Genomic DNA, 16,930 nt, shown 5'->3' with positions numbered 1-16,930 from the left:
AACTAGTAATGGCGGCGATCTGCGATTTTTTTTTACGGGACTGCGACATTGCGGCGGACAGATCGAACCCTTGACTGACATTTTTGACACTTTTGGGGTTACCAGTGACATTACTACAGTAATCAGTGCTATAAATATGCACTGTTACTGTAAAAATTACACTGGCAGGGAAGGGGTTAATTTGTATTGGTGATCAAGGGGTTAATGTATGCCTGGTGCTTACTAACGTGTGTGGGGGGAGGGGACTGAGTGACTGAGTGACACAGGGACAGATCGCAGGTTCAGCTATGCTGAATCCTGCAATCTGTCCCTGCCTGTCACTTAGGAGATCTGCCCGCTTTGTTTACACAAGTGGGCGGATTTCCACACTCGATCCCCGACGATCGGGGAAGAGCAGCGGTGATCACCGCCTCTCTTCCCCTGGCCCGACTCCCGCTGTGACTGAAAACAGCGGGAGCGAGCCTCCAGCGGCGCGTGCGCGCCGCCCACAAGGGGAGGAGTCCAGCGACGTAGGTCTACGCCGCTGGACGATATCGAGCCACTTTGCCGCAGTGCGGTCAACGTGACCGGTCGGCAAGTGGTTAATGTCCATAAGTGGTGGTGCTCAATCTTCATGTGGCAATCCCAAAGATCTTTTTATTAAAGGAGGGTGCCCAGGGTGGTTGTAAAATAGATTTCACTCACCAGAGTGCCTAACCCCACAGAGGGTTATTAGGCAGGGGTATTAATAAGCTGTAAACAACAGCATAGAGATGGCTGGTCCTGTGTGTCCATCCTTATCCTCTGATACCCAAGCTCATACTAGTTTGCCTTCCACCGCAGCTGCCAAAGTGGCCTAATGCACAGGCTCCTTGTCCACAGCTACTCCTTCCGTAGCCCCACCATCATGCACGGAGGAGTCACCTGAATCTTTCGATCATAGTGTCAGTTACATGATGCTGGAGGTTGCGCAGCAATTTGAATTCTTTGATGTTGGTTCCCAAGTTGAGGAAGGGAATAACGTGAGCCTAGAGAGAGGGGGTGACAATGACGGACAAGAAACTAGCAGTCATGTTCCCCCAACTGCAGCATACTGCCAAGTTTTCTCCAGTGACGAGGAGGGAGGGGATGATGAGGTCACTGACTGTACTTGTGTGCCTGAGAGAATAGAGGAGGAAAGTGAGGAGGAGGAGGTAGCACAACTCCAACGAGGCAGGACTTCCCCCAGCCACCCTATTGCATCACACCACAGAGCTCCACAGGTGCAGGGCACTGCTAACTCCCCACTGACTTCCAAAAGTTAATTGATGTGAGCTTTTTTTCAACACATGTGTGGCTGTTTGCAATCTCTGTCTGAAGCTGATCAAGCATGGCCAGAACACCAGCTGCTTGGGCACCACATGCTTGACAAGACATATGATGACCTGCCATGCAGTCTGTTGGCAACAGCACCTGAAAGACCAACATCATAAAAAAATGCAGGCTTCTCCTTGCTCCTCGTCTGTGATCTCTACCCCTACTAGACCTCAAATCTTCTCAAAAACCTGCACTGAGAGGGATGATGGTATAGCAATAGGTTCCACAGGTACTTGCACCCAAACTTCTAGCATTACACCACCAGTTGATTTTACCGCCAGGCAAATATTACACCGGTGAAGTTTCCTGGAAACCTGGCCCCTCACGACATCAATGTCCCAGCATGCACCGGGGCATGCCCTATATAAGAACTGTCAAACCGTGAATAGGCAGACTGTGGGAAGCGTTTACCGAGAGCGGAGCTTTTTTTTTTTTTTTTTTTTCAGGTTGGCGGGTGCGGCCGGCGGCGCGATTGATGATGGATTTACATTGAGGGAAACAATTTTTCAGTTTTTTTTTTGTTTTTGAATAAAGGACTTGGAATCTGGGGGCACCCTTATTAAAGGGGGCTTCCAGATTCTGATAAGCCCCTCACCCGCAGGCCCCGACAACCACAGCCCAGATTTGTCAGGAAGAGGCCCTTGTACCCATCAACATGAGGACAGGGTGCTCTGGAGTGGGGGGAGGGGGCAGAGCACCCCCTGCCCCAGAGCACCCCCCTAATGTTGAAGGCATGTGGCCTGGTATGGTTCAGGAGGGGGGCGCTTGCTCGTCCCGTATAAGGGTCTGGTATGGATTTTGGAGGGACCCTACACCGTTTTATTTTTTTAATTTTGGCATTAGGTTTCCCTTAAAATCCATACCAGACCTGATGGGCCTGGTATAGACTGGGGGAAGGGGGACCCTACGCCGTTTTTTTAAATCATTTTTTTTCTGTATTGCCGGTAGTCGGCAATACATTACAGCCGCGAGCCTGTTTAAATGAAATTTTTTCCTTTAGAAATGTCAGTTTTGCTGCTGCAGGCTCCATACATCGTACATACAGTATGCGTCACTTTACAGGCATATTAAGGGGACCCCCCGGGTACGATATTTTTCCCCCCAGGCAGGGATTTTTCATTTTTATTGTTTCACTTTAAGCATCATTAAAATCACTGCTCCTATAAAAACGATTGTTTTAAAAAAAATGTTTTGCATTTATACAAGTCCCCCAGGGCAGTACCCAGGTCCCCATACACTTTTTATGGCCATAACTTGCATATGAGCCTTTAAAATTAGGAGATTTTTTTATGTTCGTGTCCCATAGACTTTAATAGAGCTTGCATGTTCGCTAGAACTTTTTCCCTGTTCGAGATGTTCTGGTGCGAACCGAACAGGGGGTTGTTCGGATCATCACTATTCTCTGGGATGCTCTTCAAGGCACCCAGGTGGGGTCTGAAGATGTTCATTTAAAGGGGACTAAGTGCTCCTTACAGAGACTGTTTTGCTGCTCTGTTAGGAGACAGAAGCCACTATGGAGGGAGTAGAAAGTCCAGGATCCATCTTTGTGCATTTTTGTACAGAAATAGGAATTTTTGTCCTTAAAGTTTGATCTATTGATCACTAATGACCCGGACCTAATCTCGGAGGTAGGAGTCCAGGAGAACCTGGGCTCTTGCGATCACAGGATGATCGCATTTAGCGAAAATAACAATATAAAAAGGCAAGTGGGGAACATAAGAACCCTAAACTTCAGAAGGGCAAACTTTCCAAAATTGTTGGAAAGGGTAAACTGGGACCAAACCCTGGCATCACTGACCACGGAGGAAAAATGGGAATGCTTTAGGAACATATTAAACAAATGCATCTTGCAGTGCATTCCTATGGGAAATAAATTTAGAAGAGACAAAGCCGAACCTGGCTGGCTAAACCGTAACGTTAAAAAACTTATTAGGGGAAAAAAATGTCCTTCAAGAAATATAAATCAGAGGGCACAGTATCGGCTTTCGAGCAATACAAGGAGGCAAATAAGAAAAGTAAATACGAAATCAAAATGGCTAAAATCAACTTTGAGAGACAAATAGCGGAGGATAGTAAAAAGAACCCAAAGAAATTCTTTAAATATATCAACAGCAAAAAAGCTAGGGCATAGCATATTGCACACATAATTAACGATGATGGGAGGATGGTTACAGAGGACACTGAAAAAGCAACCGTGCTGAACGCTTTTTTCTCGTCAGTCTTTACACAGGAAATGGAGGGGTACACTGACCACGACTGTATGGTTAGTAGTAATTCACAGGTCTTGCCGCTATGGCTAACAGAGGGTGAAATCTGGGAAAGGCTGGATATAATTAACACAAACAAATCACCAGGCCCGGATGGCGTACATCCGAGAGTACTCAAAGAACTCAGTAAGATTATAGCTAGACCACGGTTCCTGATCTTTGCTGACAGTATTATGACAGGAAATGTACCAGGGGATTGGAGGAAAGCTAACATGATACCGATATTCAAAAAGGGGCAGAGGCATATCCCGGGAAATTATAGGCCTGTCAGTCTGACATCGATAGTATGTAAACTTCTGGAGGGGATGATAAGGGAATATATCGTAGCTTTTGCTAAAGACAACAACATCATCAGCAGTAATCAGCACGGGTTTACAAATGGGCGTTCTTGTCAAACCAATCTCTTAACATTCTACGAGGAGGTGAGCTGTGAGCTAGATAGGGGCAGACCAGTGGATGTGGTGTACCTGGATTTCGCTAAGGCGTTTGATACAGTTCCCCACAAGCGCTTAATTTATAAAATAAGGTCTGCAGGTATCGACCGCAGGGTTTGCTCTTGGATACGGAACTGGCTAAAAGGGCGTGTCCAAAGGGTGGTAATAAACAGCGCATACTCAGACTGGTCTGAGGTGGTAATCGGGGTCCCCCAAGGCTCAGTCCTGGGACCAACCTTGTTCAATTTATTCATAAACAGCATTGAGGACGGGATCAGTAGTTCGATATCAGTTTTTGCAGATGACACAAAATTGGGCAGGGCAATAACTGCACAGCATGAAGCAGATATCCTACAGAATGACCTGGACAAAATAACAGAGTGGGCAACGACATGGCAAATGAGGTTTAATGTGGAGAAGTTTAAGGTTTTGCACTTGGGGACTAAAAACATAAAAGCACAATACACGTTAGGGGGGGATCCCTTGGGAGAATCAAAAATGGAGAAAGAGCTGGGAGTCTTGGTAGATTATAGACTAGGCAATAGCATGCAATGTCAAGCGGCAGCTGCCAAAGCCAGCAGAATATTAGCATGCATAAAGAAAGGGATGTATTCCAGAGATAAGACTATAATCCTTCCACTTTATAAAACTCTGATCCGACCACATCTGGAGTATTCTGTCCAGTTCTGGTCGCCAGTCCTCAGGAGGGATGTGTTGGAGCTGGAGAGAGTCCAGAGAAGGGCAACTAAACTAATTAGGGGATTGGAGGACCTTAATTATGAAGAACGTCTGCAATCGCTTGATTTATTCTCCCTGGAGAAGAGACGCCTGAGACGGGACATGATAGCAATTTATAAATATCTCAATGGTGATCTCGGCATAGAAAAACAGCTATTCAGTCGAAGGGATTGCATGAGGACTCGAGAGCATACAATGCGATTAGAGGAGAAGCGTTTTAACCTCAGGCAACGTGGGGGGTTCTTTACTGTTAGGGCTACAAGATTGTGGAATTCTCTACCACAAGAGGTGGTTTCTGCGGGAAGTATGGTGGCTTTCAAAAGACTCTTAGACGTACATCCCAAGGATCAGAACATTCAGGGGTATGTGAGATGATTACGGCCACACACACCTACACAGGTTAAACTGGATGGACTATTGTCTTTATTCAACCTCACCTACTATGTAACTATGTAAGTTTGTTTCAAGCTGGGCATTCCATATACCCCTAGACCCTATCCAAGTTGTTTACCCCCCAAAAAAACAACAAAAACAAGCCCGTGGATTGGTTGCTGACTTTGGATGCTAGTTGAAAAATGCATGTTGACTCGCTTTGCAGACTATAGGGGGACCCAAAAACTCAGAGGCTCCTTAGGGGGGTAGTGCTACATGTTTTTTTTTAAAGGCAGGCAATGTCAGAATACCTGAAATTGACCTGGGATCAGCCTTTTGCAATCCCCTATGTTGACACTGTGAGAAGGAGAAGCAGCACAAGAAGTCAATCAGTTGTGTTGCAATGCAAGAAGCATGGGAGGAGACTGCAGAGAGATTTGCGCATCAAACTTCTGCTTATCCTTACTATCCAGGCGGGGGAAGAGAGTGTTAAGCTGGCCATAGATGGATTGAAATTTGGCTGGTTCAGCAAAAAACAGATGAATTTTGAACTATCTATGGCTGTTCCCACCTTACAGAAGCCAATCTAACAATCAACCTTTGTTTAAGGGAACTGTTGGAAAACTCTTGCCAGTCAGTGGCTTGCAGCCAATTGGCTGCAGTGCTGAGAAGTGTATTTGACAGAGGAGGAACCCTAATGTGACATTAAGAAATTAATGGACATAAATAAAAATCCTTAGATAGGTAAAACAACTTCTATATATGTATTTTTTTTAATATTTCATTTCATATTTAGCCATGTGCCTGGAGTTCAGCTTTCAATGTGGTTTCTGTATGAGCATGGCATAGACAGTTAGAAAAATTGCAATAATTCCAAGCAAACATTCATCCCTTATTACATCTCCTCCAACCTGTTTCAGCCGCTTTCTGTCTACATACACCCACTCCAGCATCAGCTGTACAACATTGCTTTGAATCAGCTTCCTAATAGTAACAATGGTTCATGATGCCGTTGATGTTGCAAATCTCTAATTTCTGAAGGATTGTTAACTCTGGTGGCTACAGATTGGAGAACAAAATATTTCTGAACAATAAACATGCCTTGTTTTTCCAGGGATGGTTTGCGGGCAGGAATCTTGCTGTATCTCAAGTAACCACCAAATATTTCCTCTGGGTGGATGATGACTTTCTGTTTACAAAGAACACAAAAATAGAAAAACTAGTGGATGTATTGGAATCCACCGACTTGGATATGGTGAGATCTGCTTTTGCTTTTCTCCTACTGGATACTTCATTCACCTAGATTAGGGGTCTCAAAACTTTCTAAGCAAAGGACCAATATGCTGTCCTTCAGGCTTTAGGGGGACCGGACTGTGAGCAGTGAAAATGCCCCGGCATCAATGCCTATCATTGGTTTTAATGGGAGGAATAGTGCCCCATTGTTGATAATAACGAGAAGAATAGTGCCCTATTGATGGTGTCAGTAGCAGGAATGGTGCCCCATCATTGGTGTCAGTTTGTAGAATAGTGCCCCAAGGGCAAAATAACAGCAAGCAAAGGGCCACATCTGGCCACGGGGCCCCAGTTTGGATACCATTGAGCTAGATATAGGGTTTCTTTAGAATGTACTGTATGTAACGTGGCTATAAAGTGTATGTTTGACCAATTTTTATTTTAACTTTGGGTAGAATGGGAAAGCATTAGAACAGGACAAACCCCTCTTTGTCCTGTTGGCTATTGTCACCAAAGTAGAAATCGATGGGAAAATCCAAAATGCTAAATATCCCTAGAACAGAAATAAAGTTAGGATCTTTCAAGAGTGACCATTGTTCTGGGGACAACTGCGTATAGATGAATTATCGATTTATATGTGGCCGTCCCTATCTGACAGAAGACAATCATTGTATCGACTTCTGTAAAACACATAAACTGGAAAACAGAGAGTCCCACTGTGGGAATACAATGAGGTTGATTTTCTAAAGGCAAATATACTGTGCACTGAGAGTGCAGCTCTGCTGATTTCTATCATTTGATCAAGTGCAGGCAAAAATGCTTTTCTTTTCCTTGCTTGTGGTTGGGTATTCTTTGCAAAGTGAAGCTTTATCTCATTTACTACACTCCAGGACAAGTGCACTTGCAGTGCACAGTATATGTGCCTTTAGTAAATCAACCTTAGTGTGTTGTTGGGATTTCTCCATCCACCTCATTTGTGAGTGTAGCACCCTCTAGTGTGTGCTAGAAGTAAAGTAGGCAAACCATATCCTGACTCATGCTGTAAATTTAAGTCTATAATTGGATCAGGGTTATTGGAGTTCAGGGCTGAATAACTCATCTCTGGTGCCTACCCCTTTTTCCAGAGTGTGGGAGAACATTCTAGAAGATAGTGGACGGAGGCTAGGAGGAGCTGCTCAGCATATTTAGAGTTCTCTGGCTAACCCCCAGGAGAAGACCTGGCAGGGAGGCAGGGGGCCTTTAAATATTGATTACCCATGCCAGCAGGGGCAGTCAGGTGGAAGATGGAGTTACAGTGTTGGGGAGGGTGTCAGTGTCTCTGAGGGCTACCCATAGTCTGGGGGGTTTGATGCCTTGGGCTGGGGCTTGGGTGCTGGAAGGATCCTGCCAAAGACGCAAGAGAGGAAGATTTCCTGGAGGCATGGGAGCAAAGAGAGGACAAAGTGAGTTATTCAATACTGGTGGGGACTAAAAAGGGAGGTCAGCTGGGTGGGCTGGTGAAGAGTCAGCCGGGTGCTCTGATGAAGAGTGAGTCAGGCGGACTGGTGTAGAGAGACAGCCAGGAGGGCTGGTGGAAGAGGCAGCATTGCCTGGAGAAGTGGTGCTGGGATCAGTTCAGCCACAGAGGAAGCAGAAGGAAAGGTTATACACTGTTTCACTCCACATGTGCTATTTCAGGGGACTGTGAGTTCCTGCCTGTAAAGGGCTGTTACTGAACTGAAAAGGAGTCTGTCAGTTTCTTCAGGAGAGAATCAGCAGAAGTGTGTCCAGGAGGAAAGCTGAAGAGGAGTCTGTATATAGGAAGTTATCCCTGAAGTTATTGTTACCATCAAGTGGGCATCCCATAAACTCCCTATCCCCATCCAAGTTGTTAACCCCCTAATAAACAACAAAAACTAAGCTACAGACTGTTTTCTGACTTTGTGTGTCTGTAAAGAGTCTGTGTGCCTGGCTGTGCAGTTGAGCCAGGAGTGCCAAATTCAGATTCCAGGTACCCCTCACCCTAGGTGGTGTATCGGGACTATTCAGAGTCACAAACAGAATACAGTGATCGGAAAACTCCACCGCTTGACACACTGGTGCCAAGAAGGCGGGGTTTCCCTTTAAAAAAAAAATCTGTCTATTCTACTCTAACTACTACCTTGATGAAAAGTGAATCCCGTGTCATCTGGGCAGCAATGAATGTGCACATCAACCAGACCTGCCTCTCTAGCTATTTTATTTTTTTTAAAAAAGCCATCACAGTCCAACCTGACTCTGGTACCTTTCCTGTCCTTAGTCCTAGTGACGGTGTTGAAATCACCACCGAAGAAAACTTGCTTGGCTGTAAAAAGAAAAGGCTTGATCTTCATGAAGAGGCATTTCCTGTCATAGTTTGTCTGGGGCCCATAGATGTTAATCAGGCGCAGGTCCTGCCCCCCCATGGAGATGTCTAAGACCATGCATCTCCCCATTTCTACCTCAATAATCTGCCGACAGTTTACCATGCTGGAAAAAAGTATTGCAACTCCAGTGTAAGGTTTGGCCGCAACAGGCCAGAAGTAGGGCCCACGCCTCCACTCCCTCCTCACCAGATGAATATCGGCAAGACAAACGGGTCTCTTGCAAAAAGAAAATATCAGCATCAAACCTGCATAGCAAAAATAAGGCCATGTTACGAGCACTTACTGATTTTATGCTGGTAACATTAATGGTCGCCACTTTCAAAGGAGTGGGAACCGCTATCAGGATGATTGGGGTACACGTTTCTTAGCCTGCTAATCCCCCTCTCTACTCGGGGGAACCTACATGCTTGAATGTTCCCTGTGATTCCTCTTCCATGGAAAAAATAGACTCATCACCCGAAGAACCCTCATCCTCCTCCTCAGAAAACACTTCAAACCTATTGGACACCTCCACCCTCCCATGTTCAGGTACAGGCACATCCTTCTTCTTCTTCCTCTTCTTAGACTTTCTTTTTGCCTCCAACCACACCATCAGGGCACTGGCTGCACACATGCCCACACTTATCACAAAGATTCCATTTGATCTTATTGCAATCCTTAGCCCGATGCCCCAGACCCTGACACAGAGAGTTGAAATGACCCAGAGAACTGCGCTTATTACAGAGCTTGGGCTGCCCAGGAGAGGTAAAACACATGAATCCTATCCTTCAGAATGAAGGCTGACGAGGGCAGATGCTGGACCACATTCCCACACACATGCAACCTCATCTGCACCGACCACCCACCTGTCCATATGCCCTTCTCATCCACAATCTTATTCAATGGGGTCAGAAGTTCCCCAGATCTCCTCAGCCAGACAGACAGGTCAGCAGAAGGAATGGATTCATTCCTTACCAGGATGGAGACATTCTTCAAAAGAGGTTGGGTTAAGACAAGTTTTAGGACGAGTCCCTCCCATCCCGGCAGACCCCTATACACACGCTCATACTTCTCCCAAACATAGTGAGAGACTCGGGGCAAACAAAGGAGGGATCATACTCATAGGAGCCTACTGGACTGATCAGAGCAAAGATGTCATCTGCCTTCAAAACCTTTGCCAAAATCCTGTCCACAACCAACCTCCTGATAGGGGGGGGGCACCCCTCCCACCTGAGCAGCACTACATTCCTCCACCTAAAAGACAGAGGTGCAGATGTCAGACCTGCGGCAGACCCCCCCCCCCTCCCCCCCTGAGCTGCTCGCCTGATGTTACCCCCCCTCATCCCAGCCAGAGCCCCAGCATAGGTTTTGCTTGCAGGATTAGACATCCAGATGTCAGATCTTCACCATTGGTTGCAGGAGCACCAGAGCCTCTGCTCTGCAAATCACCACCAGAGGCAGCATCAGCAACAGCAGCAGCAGCTGTCACTCCATTCACCAACACACATTCATTCCCATTTCCAGCATTACAAGCAGCTTTATCATTCACATTCATTTTCCATACTTGCCAACTGTCCCGTTTTTGGCGGGAAAATCCCAGCAAGTAGGACCCTGTCCCTGGTAATTTACTCTGCCGGGACTACTCCCGGCAAATCAGTGTTGCCTTGGGCTGCCCATAAATGCCCGCCGTCATAGGCAGCCCCTCACGGAGAAGGTGGGTCCTCCCCCTGCACGTAATGCTAGTAACAATAGCGCTGATCCTCTGAAAGGGAGGGAGTGACTACTGATAATTTGCCCACCTCCTGCCACATCCTTAGCCAGTCAGCATACCCCTGTAGCCCGCCACATTTGAAAAGGTGCAGGTGGCCAGCTCAGGACAGGATCGGACATACCTGGCTGAGTAGGAAGAAGGTATGATGACATTTACATCAAATATCACACTCCGATGACTTTACACAAATAGCTCTACAGAAACAACTGATGATCGTCACTGCAGAAGTCTTATCAGTGTATTCTCCCATCCTGTGTGCAGATTAGGCAGTGAACACACTGATCTGGAATGGCGTCCCCTCGCTGTTCTCACACTGCTTCTTATCTTTGTTTTTACCAGTATGTACACTGCACAAAGGATAAACACACTGATAATGATGAGAATTAGATTTCTGGAAGATGCTGCAGCATTAGATAGGGAGTATGTGACATGTAATTGTCTTCATTCAGCTGTTTCTATTGAGCTATGTGTGCCAGAGTTGTATCTCATCCCTCCATGATTTGTTTGACCTTTTAATGTTATCTTTGCAGGAGTAGCTCCACAGACTTGTAAACCAATTACTGTCTTGTATTCTGTCCACAGTCTCTGACCATCTCCTGTACTACCGTTTGTATGCAGTCTCTGACCATCTCTTGTACTATGTCTGCAGTCTCTGACCATCTCCTGTACTACGGTATGACTGCAGTCTCTCACCATCTCTTGTGTTCTGTCTGCAGTCTCTCACCATCTCTTGTGTTCTGTCTGCAGTCTCTCACCATCTCCTGTGTTCTGTCTGCAGTCTCTCCCCATCTCCTGTATTCGGTCTGTAGTCTCTGACCATCTCCTGTATTCTGTCTGCAGTCTCTCCCCATCTCCTGTATTCTGTCTGCAGTTTCTCACCATCTCCTGTATTCGGTCTGCAGTCTCTCACCATCTCTTGTACTATGTCTGCAGTCTCTCACCATCTCTTGTACTATGTCTGCAGTCTCTCCCCACCTCCTGTATTCTGTCTGCAGTCTCTCACCATCACTTGTACTATGTCTGCAGTCTCTCCCCATCTCCAGTATTCTGTCTGCAGTCTCTCACCATCTCCTGTATTCGGTCTGCAGCCTCTGACCATCTCCTGCAGTATGTCTGCAGTCTCTCACCATCTCCTGTATTCTGTCTGCAGCCTCTCACCATCTCCTGCAGTACATCTGCAGTCTCTGACCCTCTCTTCCAGTATGTTTGCAGTCTCTGACCATCTCCTGTAGTACGTCTGCAGTCTCTGACCATCTCCTGTAGTACGTCTGCAGTCTCTGACCATCTCCTGTATTCTGTCTGCAGTCTCTTATCATCTCTTGTACTATGTCTGCAGTCTCTCCCCATCTCCTGTATTCTGTCTGCAGTCTCTTACCATCTCTTGTATTCTGTCTTCAGTCTCTCACCATCTCTTGTATTCTGTCTGCAGTCTCTCACCATCTCTTGTATTCTGTCTGCAGCCTCTGACCATCTTCTGCAGTATGTCTGCAGTCTCTGACCATCTCCTGCAGTATGTCTTCAGTCTCTGACCATCTCCTGCAGTATGTCTGCAGTTTCTGACCCTTTCTTCCAGTATGTCTGCAGTCTCTGACCATCTCTTGTAGTACGTCTGCAGTCTCTGACCATCTCCTGTAGTACATCCGCAGTCTCTGACCATCTCCTGTACTATGTCTGCAGTCTCTGACCATCTCCTGTAGTATGTCTGCAGTCTCTGACTATCCCCTGCAGTACGTCTGCAGTCTCTGACCATCTCCTGCAGTATGTCTGCAGTCTCTGACCATCTCCTGTAGTACGCCTGCAGTCTCTGACCATCTCCTGTTGTAGTACATCTGCAGTCTCTGAGATTTCTCTGTGGCATACATAGCAGAACTTGTTTTTCAACTGTATCCCAGTGGGGATGATATTTTGTCATGCCATATTGACTTTTCAAGTGTAAACTTGGTATGGGTATTGTCGTTGTATACATATCATGTTTATACTGTTTTAAACATGTTAAAGTTGTTGTTTAAAATTTTTTTTTTTGTAACTTGATTCTGAATAAAACCTTTTAACAGTGAGATCATTTACAAGGCCGTGTTTAGGGGCAGAATTTGGGGTGGGTCAAGGTAGGGGTTGGGTGGGGAAACTGCTGGCGAGTAACTCCTAAAGACTGGCTAGTAGCTCAGGACTTCAAATTTTGAGCCCTGCTGAATGTACGTAAAAACGCACAGCACATTTGCATGAAACCCAGTTTCTGGTGTGAATTGGGCCCCAAATTCCGTATATATGCGATTCAGAGAGATCATCCCACAATGTTCAGGTAAGGGTAGTTCAGGGCTGGGGTGACAGAGGGGGTCACAGGGCTGGGGTGATAGAGGGATCACAGGTCAGGGATGGGGCGATGGAGAGGTTATAGGTCAGGGTTGGGGTGATTGAGGGGGGGTTAAGGTTGGGGTGATTGGAGGGGTTACAGGTCAGGGTTGGGGTGATGGGTAAGTAGTTCAGGTAAGTCGTCTCTCTCATCACTGATCTTACAATGCAGAGGCCTCATGTTTTGTTTAGGATGCTGAAGTGTGCTTCTTATTTCACTGCTGAAATTAGCCCCTTTCTCACACAGCTTCTTATTTGGGTCAGAACTTTATTTACTAAACAATCATCAGCAAAGTTTATAATGAAGTTGTGAAGTTTGGCAACAATTCTATCCCCCTAACTGCCATGTATTTAATGGGGTAATTCTGAATAAATACCTTTTTCTCTATAAAAACCATCTTGCCTCACCCAGATGTGACTTGTTTTCATATAGGTGGGCACCCCTCTATTAGCCCCACTGATTTGACATACAATGCAATGGCACCATCTGAATCTGTGCAACGTCGCACCGATTCCCAACAGTAGTTTCTGTACTTCTCTCTTTATTGAGTAGACCCTATAATCTGATAAATAGGTGGAGATTAATTATGCGGAGTGGGCGTAGCTTCAGGGAAGTGGGTGTGGTGTGTAATTGACAGCTGTGCTGCAAAGTGTCCCTGAAAATTTTTTTTCATATGTTGGCAACTATGATTTTCCTATCCATGGCACTACTGCTCCCAGCAGACCCACTTACACCAGATGCTGCTGTCTTCACCTCCTCCTCCCCCAACATACTCTTAGATAAAATCTTTCCACTCCTTGTCACTCTTCCTGGGATTTCAGTAACAACTTTCACAGTGCAGCTGTAATTTCCTTTCCCACCATTATCTGCTATACCTGCAGTAACCAGTGGGGACTGTTCAGAAAAAATGGCAGATCCCTTTCCCTTCCCCCCAGCAGAATTCACAATTATAGTTTTCTTACTGTCATTGTCCAGAGACATAGAATTCATAGCAGCAGAGTTCAGAGTCACAGATATCTTAGTAGCACAGTCTAATCCTGTAGGTACAGCAGCCATTTTTACTGCAGAGCCTTGTGCAGACACTGCTGTCCATGCTGCTCTCAATGCTGCACTGCATGCTTGAGTCCATACTGACAGTTTTTTTTTTTAAAGCATGGCTTCTCAGTCACTTTTACCTTTTACAGGTCCAGGTACAGAGTCCTCACCATCGTCCTCATCCGCAGAACCTGCTGAAAAGCAAAAGATTCTTCCACTTAAGGGAGACTCCATTTCCTGAATAGTGTTCAGGAACCCTCCACCATTTTCCTCTACCTCCTGTGCTGTTCCTCCAGCTGTTCCTCCATTTGCCCCTGGAACAGTCAGCACAAGGTCCCAGCAAACAATGGTCGTGCCAAGTCCAGTAGTGACTGCCCTCATTAAATGACAAGAAGTCCCATGCTTGAATGACAGGAGTCCTGAGGTCACTGTCATGGAGTATGACTTATACGCCCAGCAGTTCGGGATGCAAGACCAGCTGGACCCCTCTTGGTTATCCCCCAAGGCAGCCAATAGAATCCTGGTAGAAGGTGTCACCTGGTTGAAGATTCAGATAGATGACCAGATAGTGGAGCTAGTGGGGGTCATAGTGACCTGTGGCCTAGTAAGTTCAGTGGTACCTATTGCGCTGGGCATGAGCGTACTGAAGGACTTGGACTTACCCTGCTTTCTGGCAAAATTAGAGCATTCAGGCCAGCGTGTGTGGCCTGTAGACTGCAAGCTCAACATGATATAGGCTTATGAGACCCACCATAAGGCAGCAAGGAAACGGCCTAAACAGGTGGGCATTGTCTGCATACCTTCCAAACAAAAGTTACTCCTGGCACCCCTCCTATAAGAGCTAGTCGGATCTCTGCATATCAGGGCTCAAAAAGAGCTTCAAGGGGCAGAGTAATTTTGGAAACCCACAAGGACGCAAGGATTTCAGGGGAGTGGCTGGTTGCTTGAATCTTATCCAAGATCCACAAGGGGAAAGTACTGGTGCAGCTCATCAACCTGGGGACAACCCAGATTTCACTACCCAACCATGCCACCGTAGGTGGTAACCCATCACCGTATATCCGAGGCCCAACCAGAAATAGAAGCCGTTTGCACCCCACTACAGGCAGCCATGGCCATATTAGACGAGTCCCATTACAAACTACTGCTGGGACTGCTGGTCATCCCCTTCTGGGACTATTCTCTTTCTTAGCAATGGCTACTTCACCAACTGCTACAGAAACACCTACTGGTCTTTTCCACAGCCTAAAAAACTACAGTTACACCAAGGCCATCGACCATCTGATTCCTAAGGGGAGTTATTCATCCAATCGGGAGCGATACTGCCACATCTACCCAACTCCGTGCCCAGAGGTCAAGGACTGGCTTTGCAAAACATGCTACAGAGCAGTGTGATTCGGGAGAGCCATGGGCTTCTCCTGTGGTCCTGGTGCGCAAGAATGATGGACGTCTACAATTCTGTAAGATCTACCGCAAGTTAAATGTCTGTACCCACCAGGATGCCTACCCTTTACCCAGGTTGGAGGAGGCCCTCAAGGCACTGGGCCAAGCTAAGTATTTCTCCACCCTTAATTAGGCAAGCGTCTACTGGTAAGTCCCAGTGAGGGGCCAAGGCCATGAAAAGACTGCCTTTATCACTCCCCTGGGACTGTTTGAGTTTACCCGCAGGCTGAGTAATGCCCCCAGTACGTTCCAGAGCCTAATAGAGAGATGTCTTTGGTGAAGAATACCAAAAGTGAAAGGTAGTAAATTGGATCCCAAGTGGGAACGCACTCCCTATCGGGTTAAGAAGCAGCCCTTTCCACCGTCTCTAGCTTATGATGTAATATCAGAGGGTCCCAATCCTATCAAGAGACAGCTTCACTGAAACTTGTTAAGACTCTGTGTGTTGAATGTTGATTGTTCTTCCAAACCTGCCAGAGATAAAGCGGTCTCGGACTCCATGGCTATCCCACCGGTACAAGAAGTTGGACCCAACAAATGGTACCTATCTGCTCTTGTGCTAGAGCGTCCAGCCCTGACACACTCAGAAGAAGGAAATCCTAGTACAGTGTCTATGTACAGCCCAAAGGCCCCTGTAGGCCCAACTGACAATCAATGCTCTTTCAAGGAGCAAGCTTTGAGCCTGGGTGAAGGGAGTGTGGCTGCTCCTAACGTCTCCTATCTGCCCGAGGCTCTGGTGCTACCAGCAGAAGATGACTGTGCAAAAGCATATTCCATAGTGGACAGTGAAGCTCGCCTTCCAAAGCTACTCTAACCATGGACAGCTTCTTGCAAAGTACTTTAATTATGTTTTTTGAAATGTTGTTATCATTGCCTTAACCATGTTTATTGCTGTTTTCGTTGTGATGCAGATGCAATCTATATTCTCCACTGTGGGTGGCACTCACCTGCAGCAGCATTCTCCTCTATGGTTTCCTGAATTACAGGGGGACAGCTTCTGGTACCCCATGTGACTATGGCGGCAATCTTGGATCAGACAGAGTCTATTTAAGACCCTGGCTCCCGGGCTTGGCACGCATTTTGTGTGTGAATAGAGTAGGGACAGGTTAACTGTCTGACAGGGACAGTGCTTAGAGTCAGGGAGAGGTTCCACATGAGTAGGGAAAGTGTAGAGACAAGCCATCCTTCCTGGAAGCCTCCCTACTTAGGTACTGACCAGCCACACCTATGGCCTACTACCACTACACATCTTTCTGCATTCTATGAGTGTGCCCAGGTGGGTTGTCTTTCTGCTGAGCTTGTTGTGCATTACTGAACCACAATTTCAATACAGTTTTTTCTCTGCACCTGGACTCTGAGTGTTTCTGGCTGCCGCACCATGCTGCACCTACCCACAGGCGTTGCATTAAATTTTAACGCAACGCATTTAAAACACACTATGCATTTTTTATCAAAAACATAACACGTTTTAAATATGTGTCAGTTTAAAAAGACCCCAAGAATCAAAAGTAACACTATCACCTGGTGGCAGAACAATTAATCACATTATAATATATGGTTGTTGCATTTATTGTCATTGTAAACAGCAT

General features: G+C 46.3%; 1 protein-coding gene across 1 annotated transcript in view; it reads left to right on the top strand.

Moving 5' to 3' along the window:
* LOC309567478 (beta-1,4 N-acetylgalactosaminyltransferase 2-like) overlaps positions 1-16,930 on the top strand; it is a gene marked incomplete at both ends in the record, with an annotated part of 143,029 nt that overhangs the window by 92,593 nt on the left and 33,506 nt on the right. Inside the window, one exon of the mRNA XM_082272867.1 lies at positions 6,261-6,401. Within this exon, the coding sequence (XP_082128993.1) occupies positions 6,261-6,401 (141 nt within the window). The remainder of the gene's footprint in view (positions 1-6,260; positions 6,402-16,930) is intronic.

The sequence above is a fragment of the Pelophylax lessonae genome (genome assembly GCF_965119305.1).
Source record: "Pelophylax lessonae genome assembly, chromosome: 11".
NCBI classification, from domain to species: Eukaryota; Metazoa; Chordata; class Amphibia; order Anura; family Ranidae; genus Pelophylax; species Pelophylax lessonae.
Note: the sequence above shows the minus strand (reverse complement) of the source record. Positions and strands in the feature narration are given on the sequence as shown.